A 26,558-nucleotide genomic window follows, 5' to 3' on the forward strand; every position below is an offset into this window, starting at 1 on the left:
TGTTCTTTTTCCGTTTTATTGAGAAATAATTGACATACACCAATTTTAAGTGTCAGGTATATAGCACAATGGTTTGATTTACATCTATTATAAAATGTTTTCCTTAACCATAGGTTTAGTTAGCCTCTGTCATTTCGTACAGATATAATAGAAAGAAAAGAAGAATGACTTTCGCCTTGTGATGAGAACTCTTGGGATCTGTTCTCTTCACAGCTTTCCTGTATGTCATGCAGCAATATTGACTATAGTCATCATGCTGACCATTACATCCCTAGTACTTTTTTTAACCTATCTTATTTATTTTATAACTGGAAGTGAGTACCTCTTGACCCTCTTCACCCATTTCACCCCCATCCCCACCCAGCTTCCCTCTGGCAACGGCCTATCTTTTCTCTGTATTTATGAGTTTTATATTTTTTGCTGTGTTTGTTTGTTTGTTAGATTTCACATATAAGTGAAATCATATGGTATTTGTCTTTTTCTGTCTGACTTATTTCACTTAACATAATGCCCTCAAGGTCCATCTAAGTTGTCACAAAGGGTGACATTTCATGCTTCTTTATGGCTGAGTAGTATTCCATTGTGTATCTGTACCACAGCTTTTTTATTCATTCATCCGTTGATGGACATTTAGGTTCTTACATGTCTTGGCTGTTGTAAATAATGCTGCAGTGAACAGAGGGGTGCATATACCTTCTTGAATTAGTGTTTTGATCAATACCCTGAGGTGGAATTGCTGAATTGTATGGTATTTCTACTTTTTAACTTCTTGGGGAACCTCCATGCTGTCTTCCGTAGTGCCTGCACCAGTACAGTCCCACCAACAGTGCATGAAGGTACCCTTTCCTCCACATCCTGCCAGCACCTGTTATTTCTTGTCTTTTTTTCTAATAGCCATTCTAATAGTTAATTTCTCACTGTGGTTTTGTTTGCATTTCCTTAATGACGAGTAATATTGAGGCAAAGGGTCTTTTTGACAAGGGTGCTCTCCAGCTGGCTGCATTAAAAAGCTCAACCGGCTTTTGTGGGCTAGCCTGAAAACCTTAATTAATTTTTTGGACAAAATATGTTCATGGTTCGGAACACCTGGTCAGTGGGTTGGTTTTTGTTAACATGATACAAGATAGAAGCTGTTTCCCTCTGTCCTTCTCTCCCACCCTCCATCCCCTTTTCTTTTTTTCTGTGCCATCTCTCTCCTCTCACCATTCTCTCCATTATGTCCATTCATGTTCTCCCCCTTCCTCCCTCCCTCCTTCTCTCCCCTCCTCTCTGCTCCATCTAGCTAGTCTTATTTTCTTGCCCCGATAGTCCACAGATTAATTAGGGTGACTTGTAGTAAAGAAACTAACATAGTAAAATATAAATAAAACATAAAAGATCCAAATGGTTAGAATCTAACAGAGTGCTTCTGGGGCATGAGGCTAGTTCTTTAAGCCCAGTGGCAGATGTTCACAGCTGTGCATCGGTGCGGTCCTTCGGCTTATTGGATTGACTGTTAAGAGTCAGTTCATCCTAAGAGCGCCTGAGAACCCACATGCGAATGAGTGGCTGCTGAAATGGCTGAGGCCAGTGAGTGGGGAATGGCTGTTCTGATTCTGGGAACAGATTCCTGAGCCTAAATTCAGTGGCCCTCAATGTGTGACCTGCATATAAAACAACATTTAAAATAGCTTACTAACTAGGAAAATCAGGCTTAGGATATTTTAATGATTTATCATCACAGACTGAAATAATGACAATTATTGGAAGAGCTGACAATAAGGGAAGAGCATTGCTGAGTTCATTTCTTATCTAATGAATCATTTTTCACTATGAGGTATGTTCACATGATTCAAAATGAAAATGTTATTTAAAAGGAACACATTGAGACATCTTTTTGTGTGTTTTTTTATTTAAAAAATAACATTCAATTACAGTTGACATATAATAGTATGTTAATTTCAGGTGTACAGCATAGTGATTAGACATTTATATGACTTACAAAGTGATCACCCCAAAAAGTCTAGTATCCATCTGACACTGTATATAATTATTATAAAATTATTGACTCTGCTCCCTATGCTGTACTTCATATCCCCATGACTGTTTTTATAACTGGCAATTTGTACTTCTTAACCCCTTCCCCCTTTTTACCCTTTCCCCCAACCGCCTTTCCATCTGGCAACCATCAAAATGTTCTCCATATCTATGAATTTGTTTCTGTGTAATTTCTTAGTTTATTTTGCTTTTTTAGATCCAAGATGAGATATTTTCTTTTGAATGCATGTTCCCTATTCCTCCCTCTGTTACCCCTCAAAAGATAACCACTTTTGGTTGATTTTTTAATCAATGTGTCGGAGCACATTGATTATGTAAATATAATCAAATTCAAAAATATATTCTTATTCCCCACCCTTTTTACACAGAAGGTATGATGCTACATACAGTATTTTGCCCCTTCTTTATTGTTTTTTGGTTTTACTTTTACTGATGACATATTCTGGAGAGCTTTCCATGTCAGTACCTGTGAACTTATTTACACACACAGCTGCGCAGTGCTCCGTTGGGTAGATGTACTTTATTCCGACTTCCAACTCTGCTCCTTTTTCCGGCAGCATGTTGTGGGCTCTGAGCTTCCCGTGGGCTCAGCTGTGCACGACAATGCATTTAGAGAGCAGGCAGAACCCTGTGTTGCTCTAATCAGAGCCTGTGACTGGGAGACACCCCTTGTTGCCTGGAGACTCAAAGTCTGGTCTGAGGCCAGGCTCTCTGGATCTGAGTGTTACCCACAAAATATTTCAGTTTAAAACTCTGTGAGTCAGGATGACTGGTGGTATTAAATAAATCATTTACACAGAAAACAAGCATTGAGGTATGAATTTATTATGTAAGTCACCATGATTAATGTCTTTTTCAATATCAAGAGGTGAACCATATAATTCTGATGGGATACTAAAAATTCACCTAATGTGCATATGTTCAGCCTTCTTTTCTGAAAATCTCCTTCGATGTGTAATTACTGCAAATCATATGTCTATTTCCATAGGAAGCTGAATTTTTAAAGACAATACAAGGCAGCTCATTTTAGAATTAAAGAATGGATGCTTTACAACTTTAAATATTTAGTACATTAACTTTTTAGAAAGCAGGGCACATCTGTAGAATATTCCTGCACTACTCATTTACTATCCATAACAAGGTAAAATGTGTTTAGGCTCTTTACCCCTCCATATAGAATATGCCAAATTGTCTTTTACAACTCTCTGAGTTTTCTTGTATATCACTGCACACCTTTCTGTTAACCTGATATCTCTTTCACTTCACTGAACTGGTGAAGAGGGCATTTAACAAAAGGTAATTAAATGTGTTTTTTAAATCATTTTGCTGCAATTCATAGCAAACTTTCCAATATTGCAATAATTCTCTTGGCCTTGATTTTCTGATCTTAATTTAGCTGTGAATAACAGAATACCCTGAATAACAGAATTCACCTTCATTGGTGACTTGAAAAGGGAATTCCAAAAATAAAGGGCTGTCATCGTCTACTAAAAACATATTCCGATCGCCTTCCGTCAGATGTAAATATGATCGGTTTCCTTTATGTCCGGGTTTTCCCTGCTCAACCTTTGCTCTGATGTTGCAGATGCCACAGCCTCTCTGACTTAGATTTTCTATTTCCCTTGTGTGTGTGCCAATTAAAGCAAGCCCCGGGATGCGCTTAGGAGTTATTTTCAGAAATTCATTGTGTAAGAGATGTTGATGGTCTCCTGCACTGTTTTCCCTTAGTCCTCTTTCCTCACTTCTTTCCAAGCTTGTCCTTTTTCTCCTTTGAAGTCTGTGTGTTTGACATATTTTTGAAAAGGCCTTTCATATGTTTGGGTTATTGTAATGGGTAATTACATCAAGGGAGGAAGTTCCAATTCCCTGACTCGTTCTAGAAGCATTTCCTAAAGCACATGTCACACATCCTCCGTAGTCATTTCTCTGCCACTTGTTTTGTGCAAAACCTTATATTTAGGGTCTGATGCTGTTTCCTTTCTCATACATTTTAAAGTGACTATTTCAACTTGAGTGATAATTTGTAGGACCAATTTAATGAACATCTGACAAGCTATCACCATGAAGTTGAATTTTCATAGAATCTTTGGGAGAAGCTGTATGAATGTTTACAAGGTCGGGATGATGGGGTGACCTTTTCTTCTTTTATATTCTGCTTTTCTTCTTCACAATGTGATTCCATGTACACGGGTCTGCATTTTTCAGCTCAGGATAAAACTTTTTCATCTCTTGGTCACCATGTTGATATCTCTTCTTCAAAGCAAATTATTATGTCAAAGAATACAAAAATCGTATAGTTTCCTGGAGTTCTTTTGCTACAAGTAACAGAAAATTATACCTCAGATGGCTTAAATAATAAGGATGCAATCTAATCACCCATAATAAGAACCCCCACAGTGGGGCTGCCCTGGAGCTGTTTAATTTCACAACACGGGGACATCCTCAGGGCCCACCTTGCTCCGTCTCTCTGTTCTGACATCAGAGGGCCCCTTCCGGGTCATCAACCAGCTGTCCTCATGGTCACAAAGTGGCTGCCACAGTCTAGGCCTCACCAATCCTCATACATATGGCAATGTTCAGTAGAAGGAGAGAGGGAAATTTCTTCATCATTTTAAAGAGCAAGAAAAGATTTCCCAGAGGTCCCAGTCAGGTTTAATTGTTCCTTCAGTGTTCCTTAAAACTGCAAGGGGTAGGATTCCCATGACTGGTTTAGCGAAGCACAGGGCCACGTGGAGGAGAGCAGCTTACCTGGACCGATAGGTTCTATTTTACCGAAGGATGGTTTCTGCTACACTTCTCTATATGCAGTCTAGACTACCCTTTCTTGTCCTCTCTAAGTTGTAAGTTGGCCATGTGGGAACATAGATCAGACCTCACTCTGTCTCCAAAGATCCCCATCCTAATCTAAATGCAGGACCGACACTTTAGTTAAGAATTGTTGCTCTAAACAGACCCATCGACACAGAGAGCGGACTGGTGGTTGCCAGAGAGGAGAGGGGTGAGGGGACTGGGTGAAAAAGGTGACGGGATTAAGAATTCCAAATGGGCAGTTACAAAATAGTCACCGAGATGTAAAGTACAGAATAGGAAATATAGTTAATAAGTCAATAATATTGCGATAACTATGTGCGGTGCCACGTGGGTTCTGGAACCACGAGAGGGAACACTTTGTAAAGTATATGATTATCTAACCACAATGCAGTACACCTGAGACCAATACAAAATAATATTGAAAGTAAACTGTAATTGAAAAAAAAAATTTAATTTAAATAGAAATTAACAAAATAATTGTTTCTATAAGCAACCATTGCAGGGGACAATATGGGTGTTTTTTAAAATTATTCTTACTCTAGGAAGGAAAGACCTTGGGGGGAAAACAAACTCCTTACGTTCACCACTACTTACCTGATTGTTTCCTCTGGTTTGGCTCAAAGGCGTCCTGAGGAAGCGGTGGGCTGCCCGCCAGGGTGTTGACGAGTGTGGGTGGCACAGTGTGCGCACACATTCCCATGTGGTGCTGTCACAGGCCTTTCTATAAGTGACCCCCGTGTAAAGAATACCCCTGGAGAGAGTCCAGAACCTGCTCTTCAGAGTCTTAGTCCAAGCTGCAAGAGCCGCCTTCTAAATGGCTCAAACATGTACCAAAGCTTCCATCAAAGCAAGAGTGAAGACCGCTGGCTAAGCAGGACAAAGGCTTCTTTCCTTTACCCAAGGAGGCATCGGACCAAAGCTCCAGTCCTGTGGGCGTGGGAGTGGGCGCGGAGTCACTGCCATTGCTAGAAATTGGCACATTCCTCACAACACCTTGCCTTTTTGTTCATCATGAGATCAGCATGTGCCCAGCATCCTGTAATTCTGGGGTAATATTTTTACTCTTGGAGAGAAAAATAAGAGGGCAATGTTGACAGGCTTTCTTTCCCTTTTCCAAAGGTCCCTTCAGTGCTGAGTAATTTGTTTTCGATTAATGGAGGGCTTTACCTTTGGTTAGTGGGGACTTCCTCTAAGTTGGGGATATGGGCTCACCTAGGGCAATTCCGCCTTCCCTCAGATCTGTCTGTGGGGTGAGGAGAGGTGCCTGGACGCAGTGAGCAAGGGTTGGGGACTGGCTCCCAGAGAAACACCCCTGCATCCCTGGTTGGGAAAGGAGCTAGGCTGTTTTGTAAATGCTGCCTCTGGCAACATTCTCTGTGTCTAACAGTTTTGCTTCTTCCTCTAATAGTTTCTCAGCATAGTTTTAATGGTCACCATATTCCTTTAAGACTGTGAATGCAAAGGTGTTACTTTGGAGGATTTTCAGAGGTAGCAACTGCCGCCCGCCCGTAACACTGGATTGCAGTCCATCCTGAAGCCTCGTTAGTTCACATCTCCCAGAAGGTACTGAGGACGCCTTGAGGACTGCAGCTCCGGTGGCCACTAAGGAAAGTGCAAGTTTCCATGGCCATCCATCACCAGGCTTAGAGAGGGACCAGGATGTGAATGGCCCAGGAACATAAACAGACATCTGGGGACATAGTCACAGCCTGGGACACTTGAAGGCTGATTCATAGTAGAAGAAGTAGACATGTGTTTGACTCCAAAAAGCTGAGCAAGGGCTGCTGGTTGCAGAGAGGTCAATTTTAGCTCAGTATCAAGAAGTACATTTTGACATGAAACTTGGTAAAATGGAATGGGCTATGTATTAGTTTCCATAACTAAGTACTACAAACTGAGTGACTTAAAACAACCCTGATTTTTGTTCATTTTTTCTGGGTTGAAACGTATTCTCTCACAGTTTGAGAAGCTAGAAGTCCACAATCAGGGTGTGGTCAGGGCTTTGCTCCCTCTGAAGACTCTCAGGTCAATGCTTTCTAGCCTCTCCCAGTTTCTGGCAACCCCTTGGTGTGTGGCAGCATAACTCGAATTTCTGCCTCTGTCTTCATGTGGCCTTTTCTGTACGTCTGTCTTTCTTCTTGTAAGGACATCAGTCATATTGGATTGGATCCACTCATCCTAACAAGGTTAGCTCTGCAAAGACTTTATTTTAAATATAAGGTACCCAGGGGTTAGGACTTCAACATGTCTTTTTGGGGGACACAATTCAACTTATAACAAGCTTCCTCAGTGGTAATAACTTCCTTATCCCTGCACAGAGAATCAAAGTGAGTTGTTTTGTAGATGTATATGAAGAAATGTAAGGCCGAAACCGGTTTGGCTCAGTGGATGGAGCGTCGGCCTGTGGACTGAAAGGTCCCAGGTTCGATTCCGGTCAGGGGCATGTACCTGGGTTGCGGGCACATCCCCAGTGGGAGATGTGCAGGAGGCAGCTGATTGATGTTTCTAACTCTCTATCTCTCTCCCTTCCTCTCTGTAAAAAATCAATAAAATATATTTTTAAAAAAGAAAGAAATGTAAGTATTAAATGGAGGACTAGGACTTCTGGTGTCTCTTTCAACCACGACACTTCCTAATCCCATGAGTCCTCTTGTAAAGGGCTCTACTAAATCCCGGGGCCACACTTGGTCTGGTCTGTGAAATGTCACAGGCACAGAAACAGAGTCCAGCTTCCAAATCTCCTGAACAGGAGTTCCACCTTTACTTTCAATTCTTGTGGAACATCAGCGAAGACCCCTTCCTGTCCCCTGCAGCTGCTCCTCCTGGAGTCTCCCTGTGTTAGTCAGTGCTCTTTGGGTCGGACATGAATCCTAATTCAAAGTAGTTTTTAAAAGAAGATTCTACTTTTTCTCAAAATTGCAAAGCCTAGCAGTCATTCTTTGTCTTGGACTCCCTTTCTCAACTTTGCCTTTTGCTCTGCTGGCTTTGTTCTTGGAAAAGCTTCTTTTTCTCTGTTTTTCATTTGGTGGCCACCAGGTTCCTCAAGCTTAAATCTTAGCAGCTTATCAAACTCACTGGGAAGTTCCCCTTTCCCAGCACTCCACAGGAAGGCCCATGGCCGACTCTCATCGGGCCAACTTTGTATCTTGTATTTGTCACGTGCTTATCCCAAATTCGTCATTGGGACTCTGCTCACCTTCTGAGGAGGGGAGGGAAGAATGTAGATAGCCCTATCTGAATCACACAGACTAGGAATGGAGGATAGCACCCCAAAAGGAAACTGGGGTGTTACTAACATAATACATAGGAATCAGTGTTGGGGAGGACAAAGTAATAATTGTCCCCTGTGATTCCTAAATTCCTTCCCTCGAGCTACTGGTATCTTTCAATACATAGATAGATGACAGATTAGATAGATAGATATGATACATAGATATAGATGGATAGGTAGGTGGATGGATGGATAGATAGACCTGATAGGTAGATATAGATAGGTAGATAGGTGGATGGACAGGTAAGTATCCATTAGATAAATAGATCCATCCATCCATCTGTCTACCTATAAATCTAAGCAGCTTAGCATATTTCTTTTGGGTTTCCCTCCCCCTTTCCTCCTGCCTTTCCAGCTTGTTTCTTCCTACTCATTTCCCAAAATATGAATTATAAATGCCTAGTTAATGCTGATTGGCAAATACCGATCTCTCCTTTCGAGCGATGAAGGGAGAAGCATGGAATCAGCCAACACCAGATTCCTTTGGCAGCTGTGGGGAGGGAGACAGGGAGGAACTCACAGTAATAATTTTTGTTCCCATCATATATCAAATCTACAGAGGGATCATGTGTCATTTTGAGTGTGGGTGCTTTAAAACTTTGCATCTGTGTCCAGGAAATAAGTAGATAAATTTGTACATGATAGTGAAAGGCAAGTTTGGGATATAAATACTCTGATGTGAAGCTATGGATGCATCCCAAAAGTCTGGTCAAATAGTGTCTGTGTTTTAGCTTCCAGACTTCTGTGGTGGATCAAGCCAAACGCCCAATGGGCTTTTAAACTTGAGAAACATCAGGCTTGTTTGTTTTCAATCATACAAGCACTCCTTGAATTGGAAAACAAAACAAAACACTGAATCACGAAATAATATTAAAATTAATTGATGTCTTTTATCCTCTGCTTTCAGCACATTCAGCCCCAAAGCAGCTCAGATTCAAACCCTTTAAACAAAACAACCCCCCACACACAAACAGCCTGCTAAGAGCATTTAACATCCCTCAAGGACTTGGGCTCTGCCTCTGGAACCCATCCTGACCACCGTCTGGTTCCTGCCCTACAACACTTCTCCTCCTTCCTCTCTGACTCTGGGGGAGGCTCTGATCCCAAACCCTGCCATGGACCTGCTTCTGGGAATTGCCCACTGCCCCACACCCATAGCTGTGAGTCAGAGGTTCTCCTGTTTTATGCCTGGCCCAGTGGTACCAGGTGCATTCATTTGTTAGGGCTGTTACAATAGAAAATTATTTTCTCACAGTTCTGGAGGCTAGAGCAAGTCCAAGATCAAGGTGTTGACAGGTTTGGTTTCTACTGAGACATCTCCTTGGCTTGCAGATGACCACCTTCTCCATGTGTCCTCACCTGGTCTTTTCTCTGTGCACCTGCACCCCCCGTGTGTCTCCGGGTGTCCAAATACCCTCGCCTTACAAGGATATCAGTAACTGGATTAAGGCCAACTCTAATGGCCTCATTTTAACTTAACCACCTGTTTAAAGACCCTATTTCCAACTACAGTCACATTCTCAGGGATTGGGGGGGGGGTAAGAGCTTTAACATTGGCTGACTGTCTCTCCACCCACAAGCCCCTAAATCTGATCCAAATTGAGAGTCAGAAACTCCCATGTGCCTAACATAGTTTCTACCTAAGACTAATTAAGAACTATGATAGCCCTGGCCGGTGTGGCTCAGTTGCTACGGAGTGTCATCCCATGCACCGAAAGGTAGCAGGTTCAATTCCCAGTCATGGCACATACCCAGGTTTCATGTTCAATCCCCAGTCAGGAAATGTATGAGATGCAGCTGATCAATGTTTTTCTCTCTCCCTTTCTCTCTCTAAAAAAATCAATAAAAATAAAAGTGCATGTGCTCTTTTAAAAAAAGAAGAAGAAGAAAAACTATAATTTGAGGAGTAAGGATGGGACCAAATCATTACCACTATTTGTAAAATCATATAAGCCAGTAGAGATGCTAATTATGATCCCAGCCACATAAAGATGTTAGCAGCTTCTCTTTAGCTCTGGATCTCTGCGATCTCTCCTGGCAACACGCTTCTCAGCCACAGTTTGTTTGGCTGCATAGTCCTAGAAGTCATTTATTTAAAAGTGAAGCCACTGCGGCATCACAGCCTCAACATAATGATACTAATTTCTTTTCTTGAGTACTCACTGTGTTCCTGGCACTGAGCTGAGGACTTATATGTATTATTTTAGTCAGACCACATCCAAACCCTGAGTTTTCTATTATTATCCTCATTTGACAGGTAAGAAAACGAAGGCAGGTGAAGTAATTGGTCACGCGGTCCTTCTGCCAGTTTCCACAATGAGTTACTCACCAGCTTTGGCCAGTCATTTTTTTTTTTAATTGATGGCTTTCATTCAGTTTACTCCAAAAAGTCTTCTTCAAAAAAGAATTTGAAGTGGGATTAGTTCACAACTTTTCTGAGCCTCCTCATGAGGGGCATTGAGGGAATTAAAGCAGATTGGGATTGTGGGCTCAGATACCACCAGGGGCTGGACAGTTAATATTAGTGAGGGACATCAAGCCACAAGTAAAACAATAGAGGCTGATGGATAATGAGGGCTGTCTGAGCAGCAATCTCAGCTCTAAGCAGTAGCTGCCGTGTAGAGCTGTTGACTACTGGGCCCAGTTTTGCAAAATCTTCTCATTTGTTTTCAAGAGAAAGTAGATGCTTCGATGTCCACATACATTCTTGTGAATCTTAAAGATTGGCACCTAAGTCATTTAAAACACCAACAATGTCTTGCAGACCCAAGCTAGATGGGTCACCATTGATGATTGCCCTAAGAACCTTCCAGAGAATTCTTTTTAAAATATTTTTTCTATACACTTCTACTTGATTCAGTTGGGTTTTCTGAATGGCTGGGTGAGCTCCCACAGGTCACCTGACACCACCACAGCCCCCTCCTCCCCATACACACACACACACACACACACACACACACACACACACACACACACGGGAGGGAAGGAAGCTGTGCTGGCAGGACACCCAGAACTCAGGGAGGAAATGTAACATCCTGACCACCTAGCAGGGGAAGGCCCCATACAGTGAGGAATGGAGCAGTGCTAGAAATCAGATGGTGCAGAGAGAAAACCACCTCACTGGTGGCCAGCTCTCTGAGGGCTGGGACCAGGTCCCTCCTTCTGGGTGTCGCCAGCCCACGGACAGTGCCTGGCACACAGCAGAAACGCAGGGAACGAGGTCGAGGTGGGAAGAGATGTGACCAGTTATGTGTCTGAGAAATAACGATGGTGATGCTATGGAAGCAGATATGAGCTGGAAGACTTTGCCTCAGAGGGCTGGAGGGAAGGGTCTAGTGGGCAAGAGACCAGCTTCTTCATGTCTCCACGGGCCATGCTCTCTCCATGCTTCAGTCCAACAGCACCCTATTCACGCCAAGAGAGGAAAGGTCACATCATACCAGTGAGGGGGTTGACCCCCGCAAAGATCCCAAGGACCTTAAATACGCCCCTGTCATCGCCTGCTGTTTTAATTATTAATGAAGCAGTGTGTCTCCTCTGCTGGGAAACTGGATCCAAGATGGCAGCTTGAGTTTTTATTCAGTTTTGTATCACGTTGTTTACACATTATTCAGAAATAAATAACAAACATCTTTCCAGCCTAGGAAAAACAGGCTGAATAATTAGGATGTTGTAGAGAATCTAACAGAACTCTTTATTGGACTTGGGGAGGAGCCCACTAAATGGTATCATCTTCAGATTAATTTGAGAGTAGGCGTGGTTTGAAGCTGCTGGTTCTCTAACCTCTGTGTAGGCACCCTGTATGTGAACAGCCCCTTGCATTTGCAGCAGGAGTGTGGTTGCCTAAAAAGGGTTTCATTTCTGAGGAATGGTTCAGGCCAGCCAAACAAACCATTTTGAAACTTGGTTTGGGCCTCAAGGGTGTCATCTCACTCATTTTAAACACTACATCACGATCCCTTTGTCCTCTCATTTTCACGCTATTCTGTCTGCTTCCCACTTCACAGAAGGAAGGATGCTTAAGATGCACCTCTGAGGGTGGAGCTGGAAGTGCTACACCAGTTTCCTGACCTGCTCTCAGATGCTGTGACAGGGAAAGGGTCTTTTCTCCTTAAAGGGAGGTCCCAGTCTGCAGAGTTGACAGTGACTGGTAGCTGAGAAATTGTTGCAGCTTCATGTCCTGGTACACACATGTGTGTATGCACACATGGGTTATGCACGTGTGCACATGTGGGTCTGCATGTGTGCACACAGGCATGCACATAGATGTCTGTGTATGCATGTGCTTACATAGAATATACACATGTGGTGAGCAGGTCCATGTATGCGCATATCTTCTGAAGGAGGGGTGTTCCTTCTCGCCCTTCTAACCAACAGCATCTTGGTTAGCAGAGGTGATTAACAACAGCACGTGGCAGTGTAAGCACTGGTACCGGAGAGCCCTCTCCAGACCCCAGATCTGCTACTGCTCATTGGGTGTTCTTGGGCAAACTATTTACCTCTCTAAGCCTCATTTCTGCTGGACAATGAGGATAAAAGTAGTGCTTACTTCATTTGCAATTTTTTACTATTAGTAAAAATATATATGTTAAACATAGCACAACTAAGTGCTCATGAAATGATTGCTGTCATCAGTAGCATTCTCATCATCATCATCATTCCTTCTCAGCCCGCGCTTACAGGGAAAGGTTCAGGTGGAAGCAGCAAACTGTTTTCCAGCCTAGTGTGCCACACGTTTCCACATCTTCCCTATGCACGGCCGCTTCTCACATCACCCAACATCTGTCCAGGTTTTTTCTTGGGGGTCTAAACTCAAGGTGGTGCTCAGAGGCACTCAGTGCTGCATAGTTTTAGATTATTTTTATTTTAAAAATGTATCTTTATTGTTGAAAGTATTACAGATGTCACCGTTTTCTCCCATTAGCCCCCTATAACTCTCTGACCCTACCTCCCCCCACTTTCCTCTGAGATTCGTCAGTCTGTTCCATGCTTCTATGGCTCTGGAACTATTGTTCATCAGTTTATTTTGCTTATTAGATTCCACATTTGAGTGAGATCATGTGTCTTTCTCTGACTGGCTTATTTTGCTTAGCACAATACTCTCCAGGTCCCTCCATGCTGTCTCAAAGGGTAAGAGATCCTTTTTTCAGCTGCATAGTATTCCATTGTGTAAATGTGCACAGCTTTTTTATCCATTCATCTACTGATGGGCACTTGGGCTGTTTCCAGATCTTAGCTATTTGCAAATAGGGCTGCTATGAACATAGGGGTGCATATGTTCTTTCTGATTGGTGTTTCATAGGTGCTTCCTAGTTTTAATTCTCTTCCATCTTTCAAATTTTCTGCTGCTCAGGTCCGCCTCTGCAGAGCTAGAGCACTCCAAGATTCCAAGAGCCATGCCTTGGAGTTCTTCCTACATCAAAGGAGACTTGCCCATCCTAGTTGCCACCGAGAGGCCCTGTAAACCCTTGGTAAATGGTGCTCAAGTGCACTGGATTGGGTCAGTGCCAGCCATGGTTCATTCACTCTCCCTCTCTCTCTCTCTCTCTCTCTCTCTCTCACCATAAAACCTTTGATGGCCTGTGTATTGTGAGCTCTGAAGCAGCTTGAATTGGAACCACAGGAAGAAAATGTTCTTTCTATGAAGAGAATCCTCAAGCTTTCTGTTCTCCTATAGGAGAAATGCTAAGCTTTTGAATGGTAGTGAGGTTACTGGTTAAGCAAATAGCCTCTGAGGTCAGAGTGCTTGGATTGAGTATTGTTCCATTACTTAGAGCAGTGGTTCTCAACCTTCTGGCCCTTTAAATACTGTTCCTCATGTGATCCAACCATAAAATTATTTTTGTTGCTACTTCATAACTGTAATGTTGCTACTGTTATGAATTGTAATGTAAATATCTGATATGCAGGATGGTCATAGGCGACCCTGTGAAAGGGTCATTCGACAGCCAAAGGGGTCGCGACCCACAGGTTGAGAACCGCTGACTTAGTGGTTCCATTTTAATTTTGTTAAGCCTCAGTTTTCTCCTCTGTAAAGTGGGGCTAATAGTGTACCTGCCTCATGTACCTGTATTGTATGAGGATTGAATGAGATGGTATACATAAAGACATAGAGTCCTTGACCTACAGTCTGTCCTCTGTACAGTTTAGCTGTCAGGACCGGAATTACTGTAGCCATGTTGGTTGGGAGAGCAATGGGGTTGAGAAGGCATGGGGGCACACTGGGAAAAATATTGAGGTTTTTCTTTGTGTATCTTGAGGAACCTGAGCATCTAGCCCTCAGAGGTACCCAAAGAGGCGTCCCTTACTCACCTCTGGATGAGTAAGGTGGGGGAGGGGAAATGACCTCTGGGTGAGTTTGAGGAAAATAACTTGTCATCCAAGGGCGGACCTTTCTCTTTCCCAATGAGCTCATCTCAGGGAGAGGAGCCAAGAGAGGGGGACATGCCCTGCCACCACTGCTCCTAGAGGCCCAGGGCCTGGCCTCACATCTGTGCCAAGGAAGAGAAGGCTGGGGCTCAGGGACAGGGATGCGCCACCTGCAGTGGGGCGGGCTGGGTGGGGTGACATCCTGCTCTCCTCCTCCAACCCCAGGGCAGGGCTTCCCATCCCCAGGAAGCAGCCCCATCAGCTTATCCTTGGGTGGGGTTTCCCAGAACCCAGTGTGTAAAGGCAAATCATTGTTCTGCAGTTCCGCTAAGTTTTAATGACCACCCTGCTGAGAACTCCTCCAAGAATAAAGCGAGATTTTTTGAAACCAGAATCAACGGCAATTAAAAGAAGAGAAATATCTGAGCAAGTCTCTGTGCTGAGGCCTTCTGTGAGGAGACTCAGACAAGGAAGAGAGCTAAGATGTGGTGGGAACCAGGCCCTAACCCATTCTATTCATTGTGATCAAGGAAAATGACTTCACAATGTGTCTGTCTTTTATCTGTAAAATGGAATTAATATAATTTGGGCCCCAGGAAGAACCCTGTCTTGGAAACCTGGCAATCTAGTCTCTTAGGGTCCCAGCTGCCCAGCTACTTTCTATGATCCCTTGACACACTCTGTCCCATCTCAGGCCCTCGGTTCTCTCACTGGAACACGGAGGGCTGGGCTCCAGGCTTCTTGCAGTTCTATGGCTGTGTCTCGGTCAAGGGGCTGATGGGAGTTGAGGCAGAGGTGTGATGAGAAGGAGAATAGCCAGGATGGATAAGAAGGTTGGATGCATCTGAGAAGGCTTTACCAAAACCCCTGGAAACAAAAGGTACACTCCCCGCTGATGAAGGCTCTGCACTGACCTCTGTTCCTCCTTACACCAGGCTACACAGGTCATCATCTGGGATGTTTTCCTCCCCAGGCTGTTTGTGGCTCAGCTCTTCTTAAGACAGTCCATTCCAGCCTGACCTTGGGAGGTGGTGAGGAACATGACCAGGAAAAGGCCATGTAGAGCAGCCTCCTATCCTGATGAGAAAGCAGCTTAGGCAGCCTCAAGGCCCTTCCAACTCCAGTTCAGTTAGGGAAATATGTAATGCTCCCTGCTGTGTGCCTAGGGGTGACTGAGGAGCAAGGTGGACCTGGGTGTTGGGCCCGTGAATGGACAGTCCTATCTTCAAAGTGCTCAGGGTCTTACCACCCAGACCTTTTGTATCTGGTGACCACACCTCCATGTTACTATTTCTGGGTTTGCTGGCAAGTGTCCAGGGCCACCAGGCCTGGCCTGGCTCTGAAGGACAAGACAGATCACAGTCTGCTTGTTTCTTCAGCATCTAGAGTGAATCAACTTGGAGGTAGGACTATTTCCATTGCCCTCCACACCCTTTCCTTAGTGTTCCTCTTTTATCCTTTGAGCACTCTCTGCCCCTCCCCCAAACCCCACTCTAAGCCCCTGTCCCTCCAGCCTGGATGCCCTCAAATCACATTTCTCATTTAGCAGACACCTGGGTGATACGGGGTGTCAAGCCCAGTCCTGCCCACTGGTGCTTACCAGCTCGTTGATAAAGGCTCTCTCAGGCAGCACTGATGAGGAAACATCAGCAGACAGACACACTTAAGGGCTCCCCTTGCTCAGGCCCTAATGAGCACCCCAGTAAGTGAGGCTAAGGATCAGCGCTGTGCATTCACAGTGGAAGGAGGAGCTGGAAATATCACTCTGTCCTTGAGCTAAGACATCATCTCCAAGGAGCTGCCACAGGAAGGTAAGGCTGAGTCCTGACATCACCTGAGTGTTTAACTTATATGAACTCGAATATCTATTTCTAGCTAAACTATTGACAGAAATAGAACAGAAAATAGAAATTTTAAAAGTGTAAGCAATTCTGTTTGCCATTGCAATCTGTACATGTCGTCTGGTGGCAGACCACTGGTTGCTTCTGTGATGGCCATCAATGTCTCCCGTCCTTTCTTGCTGGCCAAGATCCTGTTTAGTACTTTTGTTCATCTTCCAGGTGGCTGTTTGCTCAGAGAAGGCTTAGACCTTCCCCAACCCAGGGGGTAAACCTTGATTAATTAGCTCCAAGTCAACTCTTTTCCCATGTTCAGTTTGGGGATAGATTTACGCTTTGTTTTTGACCTGTGAGATTTTGGGGGTCAGCTCAGGGAGGTGGGGAGGGTGCTTTTGTGAAAGGCTTATTTACTCCTCCTTTTTCCTGCCTCTGGATGTTTTCATGACTCATGGGACTGCTGTGTCCATCTTGGGACCACAGAGAAAAGTTAAAAAAAATTGCAGAGAGATCAAACTGAGGCCATGAGGCCATGAGGCCATGGAGCCATTCTGAGCACCACCTGTGGTGCCATACTACCTTGGGGCTTCTTCTTCTGAGCCAGTCAATCCTTTGTTGTGTAAGCCTCCATGAAATAGACTTTCTATTACCTGTGGCCAAAAGTGTCCTAAATTATACACCCCGGTGTGAAGATGACAAGGGAGGTGTTAATCGACTGATTGCACACTCAGTCATGGCTCCTTCCATCTCTCAGAGTCCAAGTGTCTCCAAACTCTGAAAATTTCTAGAGTTTCAAGATCCATATTTATTGTACAACACGATCCTTTGTACAAGCCAACAGCATCATCTGATACTTTGCAGAAGAAATGGTCTGTTCTGAGGCTAGAACAGAAGGGGACTCTATGGGGCTTTCTAAAGTATGGGGCCATATTGTACTGCATGGGAGACTGAAGGAGTTTTCAGTGGCACGTGTGACTATGCAGGCTCATGTCCTTGTCTTTGAGATGCACTGAGCACAGTGGCAACAGAGACTGGCCCCAAAGAAGTAGAAAGTCTGGATCATCATAAATTGGTTGACAAGACAAGATTTAAATGGCAGAGTTGAATTAGAGGATAGGCATGGATTTCTGTAAAAAACTCTCTATAATGGGACCTGGTTGATGGGAAAGGCAAGTCTGGGAGGGCTCCTTCATCTCCTAAGGCTGGGCTTGGTTATGCTGCTGCAATAAACAGCCCCAACTCCTGTGGCTTAAAACAGTAAAGGTTTTGTTCTCACTCATCCTGCATGGCCGCTGTGGGTTGGCTGTGTCTCTGCTATGCATTATCCCCATGCTGGCACTCAGGCTGATAGAATCGCCACTATCTGGAACATTACCACTCGCCGTGGTAAAGGGGAAGGGTGCTTGGAAGGTCCAGCATCAACAATTAAATGCTGTGTCTCTCTCACATCAATGTTTCTTCTCTCTCTGTGTCTCTCCCCATCCCTTCCACTCTCTCTAAAAAAAAAAAAAAATCAATGGAAACAAAATATTCTCGGGTGAAAATTAACCACAACAAAAAAGACTTGGAGAGAAAGCATATATAGATTTTACAAGCGAGTGGGAAAGCCCAGTTATTTCCAGTAGGTGTGTGGAATGTGGGACAGTGAATAATCTGGAATTGTTTCTATGGGTGCTGAATTAGATTCGGATGTGCATGTGTCCGTGTTCTGGGATTCATTGTAAGCCCTAAGTAAGATGTCAGTGTGAGACCTGGATTCTTAAGGAGTGCGTGCCAACCTCTTCTTTAGGCTAAGAATAGACGTGTCTGTAAGACACAGGGTTCAGACAATGGACTGCAGAGCTGGAGGTTAAGTAAAAACAAAGGAGGTGCTGACTGCCCGCACTTCTGAAAGGAAGCTTTCCCAGAACTGCCAGGCAGGTAAAGTGTGGGGTACCACTGCCAGGCAGGTAAGGTGTGGGGTACCACTGTCAGGCAGGTAAGGTGTGGGGTACCACTGCCAGGCAGGTAAGGTGTGGGGTACCACTGCCAGGCAGGTAAGGTGTGGGGTACCACTGCCAGGCAGGTAAGGTGCTGGGGATGAGCATCAGTATCTTTTACAAGTCACGTGGAATTAGAATCTGCAAATGACAGGTGTGTCTACCCATGCCAACTGCTTGCACTTGGCTCCAATGCCACTGTTCTGTTATTTTCCAGGAGTCGGGTGGGAGAACGTGGTGGTGAAGGGCGATGAGGCAGCCTCCGATGCCACAGAAGCATCCAGCGCAGACATGACTATCAAGGTAAGGCATCCTTTCTCTAGTTTGATTCTTAAAGCGCGTTTCTAGAGGAAAGCAAGCCAGTGGCAGACTTCTAGGGGGTAAAATGAGCTCGGCCACCTCTCTATTCACTGAAGTTTCAGCAGTGAAACAAATCTGAAAATTCTGAGCAGAGAAAATGGGCCCCACTGTGCATTGTGAAGAAAGGTCAGAGAGTCATCAAGTAGCTTTGATCTTGACTCAAGATTTCCACTGATGTCAGCGGGAAGGCAGCACATGGCCCACTCCAGCTGGAACTCCGATGGCAAAGGTTGACAAAATGAGTCATCTGGAAGTCAACCTAATTATCACTGTTCAAATTAAGTGCAGGCATTTGTAATCATTGCCTCGATTAAGGGATTCATAGCAAAATTGATCAGACTCAACCATTTCCCCTCTATCACTTGATTAGACACAGAGGAACAGTTCTCCTCTCTTGGAATTCTGGTCATGTTTCAGTTCACAAAGGCTGGGGTGGGAGGGCTCGCTAACATTTTTGTTTGAATGATTAGAATTTAAGTATATGTCACTTAGGAATTTTCCTCCGCAAAACAAAAAGTGATGTCCCTTTTTATATTGAGATATAACTAGAAATATTCATTCCTGGAAAACCAGGAGAGGTTGGGCCAAATAATATACAGGATGAATTTATTCAAGCTTTCCTTTGTAATGCGAAAGCTGAACTTACGTTATCTATGTTAAAAGTGTTGGAGCAAGCAAACAAAAATACCACAGTGGAATTAGATGAAAGATGGGGCCTGATTGGTCAAAAAAGTCAACTACTAATCTAAGTATCCAGCACTAAAAGTTCCTTTGCTTGTAATCCTGTTTAGCAGACTTTGCAAAAACAATAACATAAATTGCAGTGATGTGTTGGTGTTTCCTTGGCTTTTATTACAAAGATGGAGAAGTTTCAGAAGTCTGTCGATAGAAGGGATGGGTGCTGATAGTAAAACTTGATGGATTTAAATATGCTATTTTAGAATGTGATCATTTTCAGAATTAGTTTCTTAGTGGTCATTTTAAGAATTCTTTTCTGTCATCATTTTAAGAAATAGTTTCATTTTAAGAATTATTTTTAGTTTCTAATCCTTAAATGTAGTGAAGATAGTTAAAGGATCAGAAAGAGTGGGGTTTGTTTTATAAATGCAAATGGCGTAATTGAATAGAGGCATGTTTACCCGAGTTCCATTTTATAAGGTTGCTACTTATTCAGTCTACTCATCCTTAGTACCAGGATCTTGGCTGGAGTTTTATTTGGGTCTACCCAATTTAGATGTCATTCTCATTTCCTTGGCTTTTGTTTTTCTTTTTTAAATTTAATTTTATTGTTGTCGATATTACAGATGTTCCCCAATTTTCTCTCTCTTTACCCCCTCCTCCCAGCCCCTGCCCCACCCCAGGCTTTCACCACACTATTGTCTGTGTCCATTGGTTATGCATATATGTGGAATTTTTTTTATAAGAACAGAGGATTTTTAGTTCACAAGAACCTAACCGAACCCACTGTGAAGCATGAACACCGTACACTTTAACAAGTTAGGCAAAATAGATATATATTTAAATACACTAATAAATTGGTACAAATATTATTAAGTTCCTCTATCAATGCCAGTCTCTTCTCACTGAAGGATTTGGGAAACCTCTAGGTGGATGCACCTTAGGGAAATGCTTCAGTTTAGTTCTTCTCCATTAGGTTTCCCAATTCATCTGCAGTCATCATGTTTTTCCATTGTTGTCATGCTGTTCCCCACCCCACACTGCTTTCTGTATCCATCCTGTGTTCTGTCCACCTTACAGTACTATCTTTTCTGTTTCTAAAAGTGTCTGATGTTCATTAGTTAACTATGGGCTTCTCCTTATGTATTTATGTATCTATAGCTATTCCTGTTTCTAATAGCTACCTCACATATCCTTACAATATCAGTCATTCCTGATGTATTCCTTTGGCCCAGGAAAAACAAAACATTCTGTTCAAACATTAATTACAATAAAACCCGATTCACTGACACTTCCCAAAGGGAATAGCAGCAGAAATCACTGACGTCGTTTGGTTTCCTCCATATTACTCCTCTTGTGCTTAAAATTTTTTCTTCTAAAAAAGGTGCAAAAATTTTTGCAATGTTGTAATTGTCTGAATGTGGGACTTTTTTCTTTTCTATGTAGCCTTTTAACATCATATCTTATTGTGAAATGACAAACTCATGCTTCTAAAAATATACGTGACTCAGATGAGTGAATTTATTCGTAAACTAACGTGTGTCATTCTGAGGAACCTTGAAGTAAGAGCATTTACATTAAAAACACCCTCTGAATGTACTGATGTAATGGAGGCAGGAGCATCAGATGGGCCTGCCTAATAGTTTTAAATCACTCAGTATAAAAGGTGGAATTGTGAACCTTCCTCCCCCAGAAATGATACGTCCAAGTCCTAAACCCTGGTACCCGTGAATATGGCCTTATCGGGGAGAAGGGTCTTTGCATATGAAATCAAGTTAAGGTTCTCAAGATGAGATCATCCTGGATTAACCAGGTAGGACCGAAGTCCAGTGGCACATGTCCTCATAGGAGACAGAAGAAGAAACACACATGGAGAAGGCCATGTGAGGAGACAGAGGCTGAGATTGGAGTTATGTGCAGGCTAAGCCACAGGACACACGGAGCCACCAGGGCTGGAGGATGCAGGGAGGTCTTCCCCTAGAGCCTTCGGAGGCAGCAGGGCTCTGCCAGCACCTTGATTTGGGGTTTCTGCCTCCAGAATCGTGAGAAAATGAATTTCTGTTGTCTGAAGCCATCAAGTTTGTGGTCATTTGTTATGACAACCACAGGAAACGAATACACTCAGATCTACTAAGAATTGTTCTTACTCCTCCTCCTCCTCCTCCTCCTCCTCCTCCTCATCCAAACATATTGAACACCTGTGGCTCCACTAGCTAAAAGCTTTGCAGAGAGAGAAAAACATCAGTGTGGGATACACATCTATTGTCTCCTGCACATCGAACCTGCAACCCAGGTATGTGCCCTTGACCAGGAATGGAACCCTTAGGTCTGCAGGCCTAACCATTGAGCAAAACTGGCCAGGGCTGTTCCTACTCTTCTGGATATCCAGTCTCCTCTGCTTGAATATAATTTCTATAAGGGTGTATATCCCTAGCACCTAGCTAAGTGTCTAGCATATTGTGTCAATATTTTTGAAAGAACAAATGAAGATCAATCTTTATTTACTGCGGTTAAGCTGGACCCCTGGATTCCTCAAATCCACCCCCTGTATTCTCACCTCCAGGTCTTTCTCTTGTGGCTTCCTTTCTACTTACCCTTCATATGCCACCTGCCTCAGTGTTTTGTTGTTCTCTTGTTAGATCCTCTAAATTAGATCCTCACTTTTTAACCATTCCTTTCATTAAAAACACAACTCATTTGAGGTCTATAATTTACATACCATAAAATTCACACTTTTAGTGTACAATTAAAAAATTTTAGTAAATTTACCAACCCTCACCATAATCCAGTTTTATAACAATGTTATCACTCCAATAACATCCCTCATGCCCTATTTCAGTTAATCTCTGTTCTCACCCCTAACCCCAAGCAAACCCTAACCTATTTCCTGTCCCTATAGATTTGCCTGGACGTCTCATTTAAGGGAATTGTATAACATGTGGTCTTTTGTGTCAGGCTTTCCTCACAACGTGGTGTTTTTGAAGTTTGTCTCTGTTATAGCTTCTATCACTATTTCAATTCCTTTTAGTGCTGAATAGCATTTCATTTGCTGGGCATACCAGTGTTCTGCTTTGTTTCTTAGTCCATTCATAAGGTGATGGGTTGTTTGCACATTGGGACTGTTATGAATACTGCTGCTATGAATAATGATGAGCAAGCTTTTGTGTGGACATGTGTTTTTATTTGCCATGGGCACGTACCTAGGAGTAAAATTGCTGGGCTATATGGTAAATCTGTGTTTAACTTTTTGAAGAACTGTCAGATGGTTTTCCAATGTGGCTGCACCATTTTACACTCCCACAGCGATGGATGAGAGGTCTGACCTTTCCACATTCTGGCCAATACTTGCTATTATCTGTGTTTAGATGGTAACCATCCTATTGGGTGTGAAGTGGCATTTCACTGTGGTTTTGACTTGCATTTTCCTGAAGGTTAATGATGCTATCTTTTCAGTGCTTATTGGCCATTTGTGTGTAGTTCATTTTTTAATGAGTTGATTTTCTTTATTTGCTGAAGGGTGGACTCCATAGTTTGTTAATTAGTTAAATTTCCCAGCACACACAGCTCCCTCCCATTGCAGGTGCCCAGTCCGGAAAAATACACACACACACACACACACACACACACACAAGCTGGTCCCTGCCTCCGCGCGCGCGCACACACACACACACACGCACACGCACACACACACACACACACGTTGTTTTCTGGGTGAGGGATATTTTTCTTGACTGTGGAGGGAGGGGGAGAAATCCACTTTTCCTCTTTAGGATCACTGCTCTCCCCCCCACCCCACCCCCCGCCTCCAGGGTTTGGGAGGTCTTATCAATCTCATCAATCCCTTTTCTTTTAAAAAAAAAATATACGTTTTTATTGATATTTTTAGAGAGAAAGGAAGGGAGAGGTAGAGAGAGCAAGAGAAACATCAGTGTGAAAGAAAAACATCTATCAGTTGCCTCCCACACATGCCCCAACTGGGGATCCAACTGCGACCTGGGCTTGTGCCCTGACTGGGAATTAATCAAACCAGTGACATTTAGGTGCACAGAATGATGCCTAACCAACTGAACACACCGGCCAGGGACCATGTTATATTTTTTTATCGTGGTAAAATTTACATGACATAGAATTTCCCCTTCTAATCATTTCTAAGTGTGCCGCAGTTCTGTCGCATTTATATCATTCATCTGTTTTACAACCATTATCACCATCCATCTCTAGAACTTTTTCATCATCCCAAACTGAAACTCTGCTCCTTAAATACTAATTCCTTATTCTCTCCTCCTCCCCATTAAACACTAATTCTCTATTTGCTCCTCCCTCCAGATCTGGGCAACCACCTGAGTGGTATGTTTTATATACAATAATCTCTAGTTGTCTTCTCAAAGGGATTTTAAACATATCCTGTTAATAGTAAACAGCCTGTAAGATGGCTAAACTTCAACTGAGCATTTTAATATTCGCTGGGCAAGGCAAGCTTTACATACGAGCAACATTCCCAAATCAAGTTACTAGTAAGCTGCTACGTGCTAAAAGCATTCGCTGGTCACTGAGCATCCTTCCTTCTGGGGAGTGTTGAACTGCCCGGTGCCAACATCCTGGAAGTGTCTTGGTTTTATTCACCTGTGTGGCTCTGCATTGTTTTCTTTAGATTTCGTTTATTTGATGACTGTTCAAAACTACATCAATCTATGTGTGGGCGAAGAGGGGACACATACTAAACCTGACCAGCTCAGGGGAGGCCTGTGTGGCGGCCTTGCAAACTCAGAGACCTAAAGGAAGCACAAAGGATGGTCTGACATTAAAAGCTTTTAACTAAAAGCAGTTTATGGTGGGTAGTCATGTCGTAGGCTGGTATCTTTCCTGACAAAGGCCCATCTTTACCTTAACTGAGCTTGTCTGTTACCTTTTTGCATCTACGATAACATATCTTTGGAATGTCAAAGTAATTTTCCTTTCTTCGGACCCTTCAAAGCTCAGGCAATGCTTCTGGGGAGACCACAAATCCCCTCATTGTTATTCAGTTAATTGTTGACTGTTAGCTATCCTATACCCACCTAAGTAAAAGGAGTATGTGGCTCTCTCCCACCTCCCAGTGGATTTTAAGTAACCCACTTACGTCTCCCATTTTGGTTGTAATGTTTAAAAAAGGTGCAAAACTGCCTTTCTCAGAGCATTATCTCAATCTATTGAGATTTTGCTTCCTGGCAATTGTCAACAGTTTGGCTCAAATACACTCACAAAATTTCTCTATGGGTTTGAATGTTTCTTACATTGACACATGTTAAACCTACATTAATGTATGTTGAAGAAACATCTCCTGGGTAGAAATTATGTGATTTGGCTGCTATTTTAATCAAATACACCAACTACATCCCAAATGTTATCTTTACCTTGCCCTTTTATCTTATATAAAAAGACTAAAAACTAAGTATTAACAAAAAGGAGCACAGAAAATTCTAGTACACTAGAACTTTTCTCAGAAAGAAGCCTTGTACTTATTTACATTGTTAAAACATAAACTGAGGCATACTGAATATTTTAAGAGTTTGAGGGGGGATATAAAAACTTATTTCCAAAAAATTCTTCACGTCCTGAGTTACACAATTTCTTTTTCTCCCACCTACCAGGAAAGGGTATTTCATACATAGGGGCACGGGCATAATGAATCTGTGTGCTGTGGAGGCCATGGAGATGTCTTCTGTGGAGGCCACTTTTCCAAAGTCAGCACAGAAGCTGGAAATGAAGTGTCATCAAATGACCCTTAAAGATCCTCCCAGACTTGATGCCCTTGGCAATGCGGAGCCCGTTTGGAGACTCTCGGCCAGTTTTTGTATTTTAGCAGCAGCCTCCTATCTGCTCCTATCCAACCCCCTCAGTTTTGCATTAATCCTGACCCTTCTTGCTTTTGCTTTTCTCAACGTCCTTGCCATTAAGAAGCAGTTTGTTGGTGGGGGAAGACATTTATAGAGAAAATGCAGTGAAGGGAGGCTGCAGTTACGATTGATGGTGGAGCTTAAAGCCTATTTGGCTGTTTGTGACTGGTTGTCCTTAGTGCTTTGATTTGCTACCCTGCAGGCATTTACAGGCTCGGGTTTGGTTTGTTTATGTGGGTCATCATGGCATTAGCGCCATATTTTCTAATGGCCTCCTTGCTTAATTGGTGAAACCACATATACAATATTTCTCACTTGAATATAGGCAAGAGACAAGATGGGTACCATTGAGGCAAGTGGGAGATTCTGGCTGTAACACCATTTAAAAGGGACACGTTCCCATTTAAAAGGGACGTGGACAAGCGACATTACAAAGGCTGTTGCATGTCTCTATGTGAAACTTACTGCTGGGACAGAGATTGCTCTTGGGGAGGGCAGATGTTCTCCATTACACAGGGGGAAAGCACTTAGACTCTTCCAGCGTGAATAGAGGCCACAGGTTACAGCTTTCTTTGGAGGCGGCTTTTAAATCACCGTCCTGCTGAGGGACTTCTGCTGCCAGCAGTGCTGAGCCGTTGCCCTTTGTATGCGATGATGGCGACATTGAGAATTGTTTCGTGCAGGGGCTCTGGACAAAAGGACACATTTAGGACAAAAGTCCTTTCTACGTTGAGTGCATACACAAAGATTGCTCTAAATTTGCTTCCTTGCCAAAGGAAATACTTTATTGTAGATTTAAAAAAAAAATCCTTGAAAATAGAATAGTGGATCTCAGAGGGGGGTGGCAGTGGGTGGTAGGATGCATACCGGGACTATTTGGGTAAATTTTCACAGTCCCCCTCTTTGAGAATCACTGTCTTGAATTTTCATTTTTTAAAAAAATATATTTTATTGATTTTTTTACAGAGAGGAAGGGAGAGGTATAGAGAGTTAGAAACATCAATGAGAGAGAAACATCGATCAGCTGCCTCCTGCACACACCCTACTGGGGATGTGCCCGCAACCAAGGTACATGCCCTTGACCAGAATCGAACCTGAGACCTTTCAGTATGCAGGCCAACGCTCTATCCACTGAGCCAAACCGGTTAGGGCACTGTCGTGAATTTTCTTAAAATATGTTTTTATTGACTTGAGAGAGAGAGAGGAAGAGATAGAGAGAATCATTGATCGGCTGCCTCCTACACTCCCCTTACTGGGAATGGAGCCCACAACCCAGGTATGTGCCCTGACTGGGAATCAAATCAAAGCCCTCTGGGTGCATGGGACAATGCTCAACCAACAC

The 26,558-nt window shown here is 43.2% G+C and overlaps 1 protein-coding gene across 10 annotated transcripts in view; it reads left to right on the plus strand.

Annotated features, from left to right (window-relative positions):
• Positions 1 to 26,558, plus strand: part of AKAP2 (A-kinase anchoring protein 2) — a 317,252-nt gene that overhangs the window by 184,692 nt on the left and 106,002 nt on the right. For all 10 annotated transcript variants that reach the window (XM_006771163.2, XM_006771165.2, XM_006771162.2 and 7 more), the window contains one exon: positions 18,520 to 18,605. In XM_006771163.2, coding sequence (XP_006771226.1) covers positions 18,520 to 18,605 — 86 coding nt within the window. The remainder of the gene's footprint in view (positions 1 to 18,519; positions 18,606 to 26,558) is intronic.

The sequence above is a fragment of the Myotis davidii genome, unplaced genomic scaffold (genome assembly GCF_000327345.1).
Source record: "Myotis davidii unplaced genomic scaffold, ASM32734v1 scaffold64, whole genome shotgun sequence".
NCBI lineage: Eukaryota > Metazoa > Chordata > Mammalia > Chiroptera > Vespertilionidae > Myotis > Myotis davidii.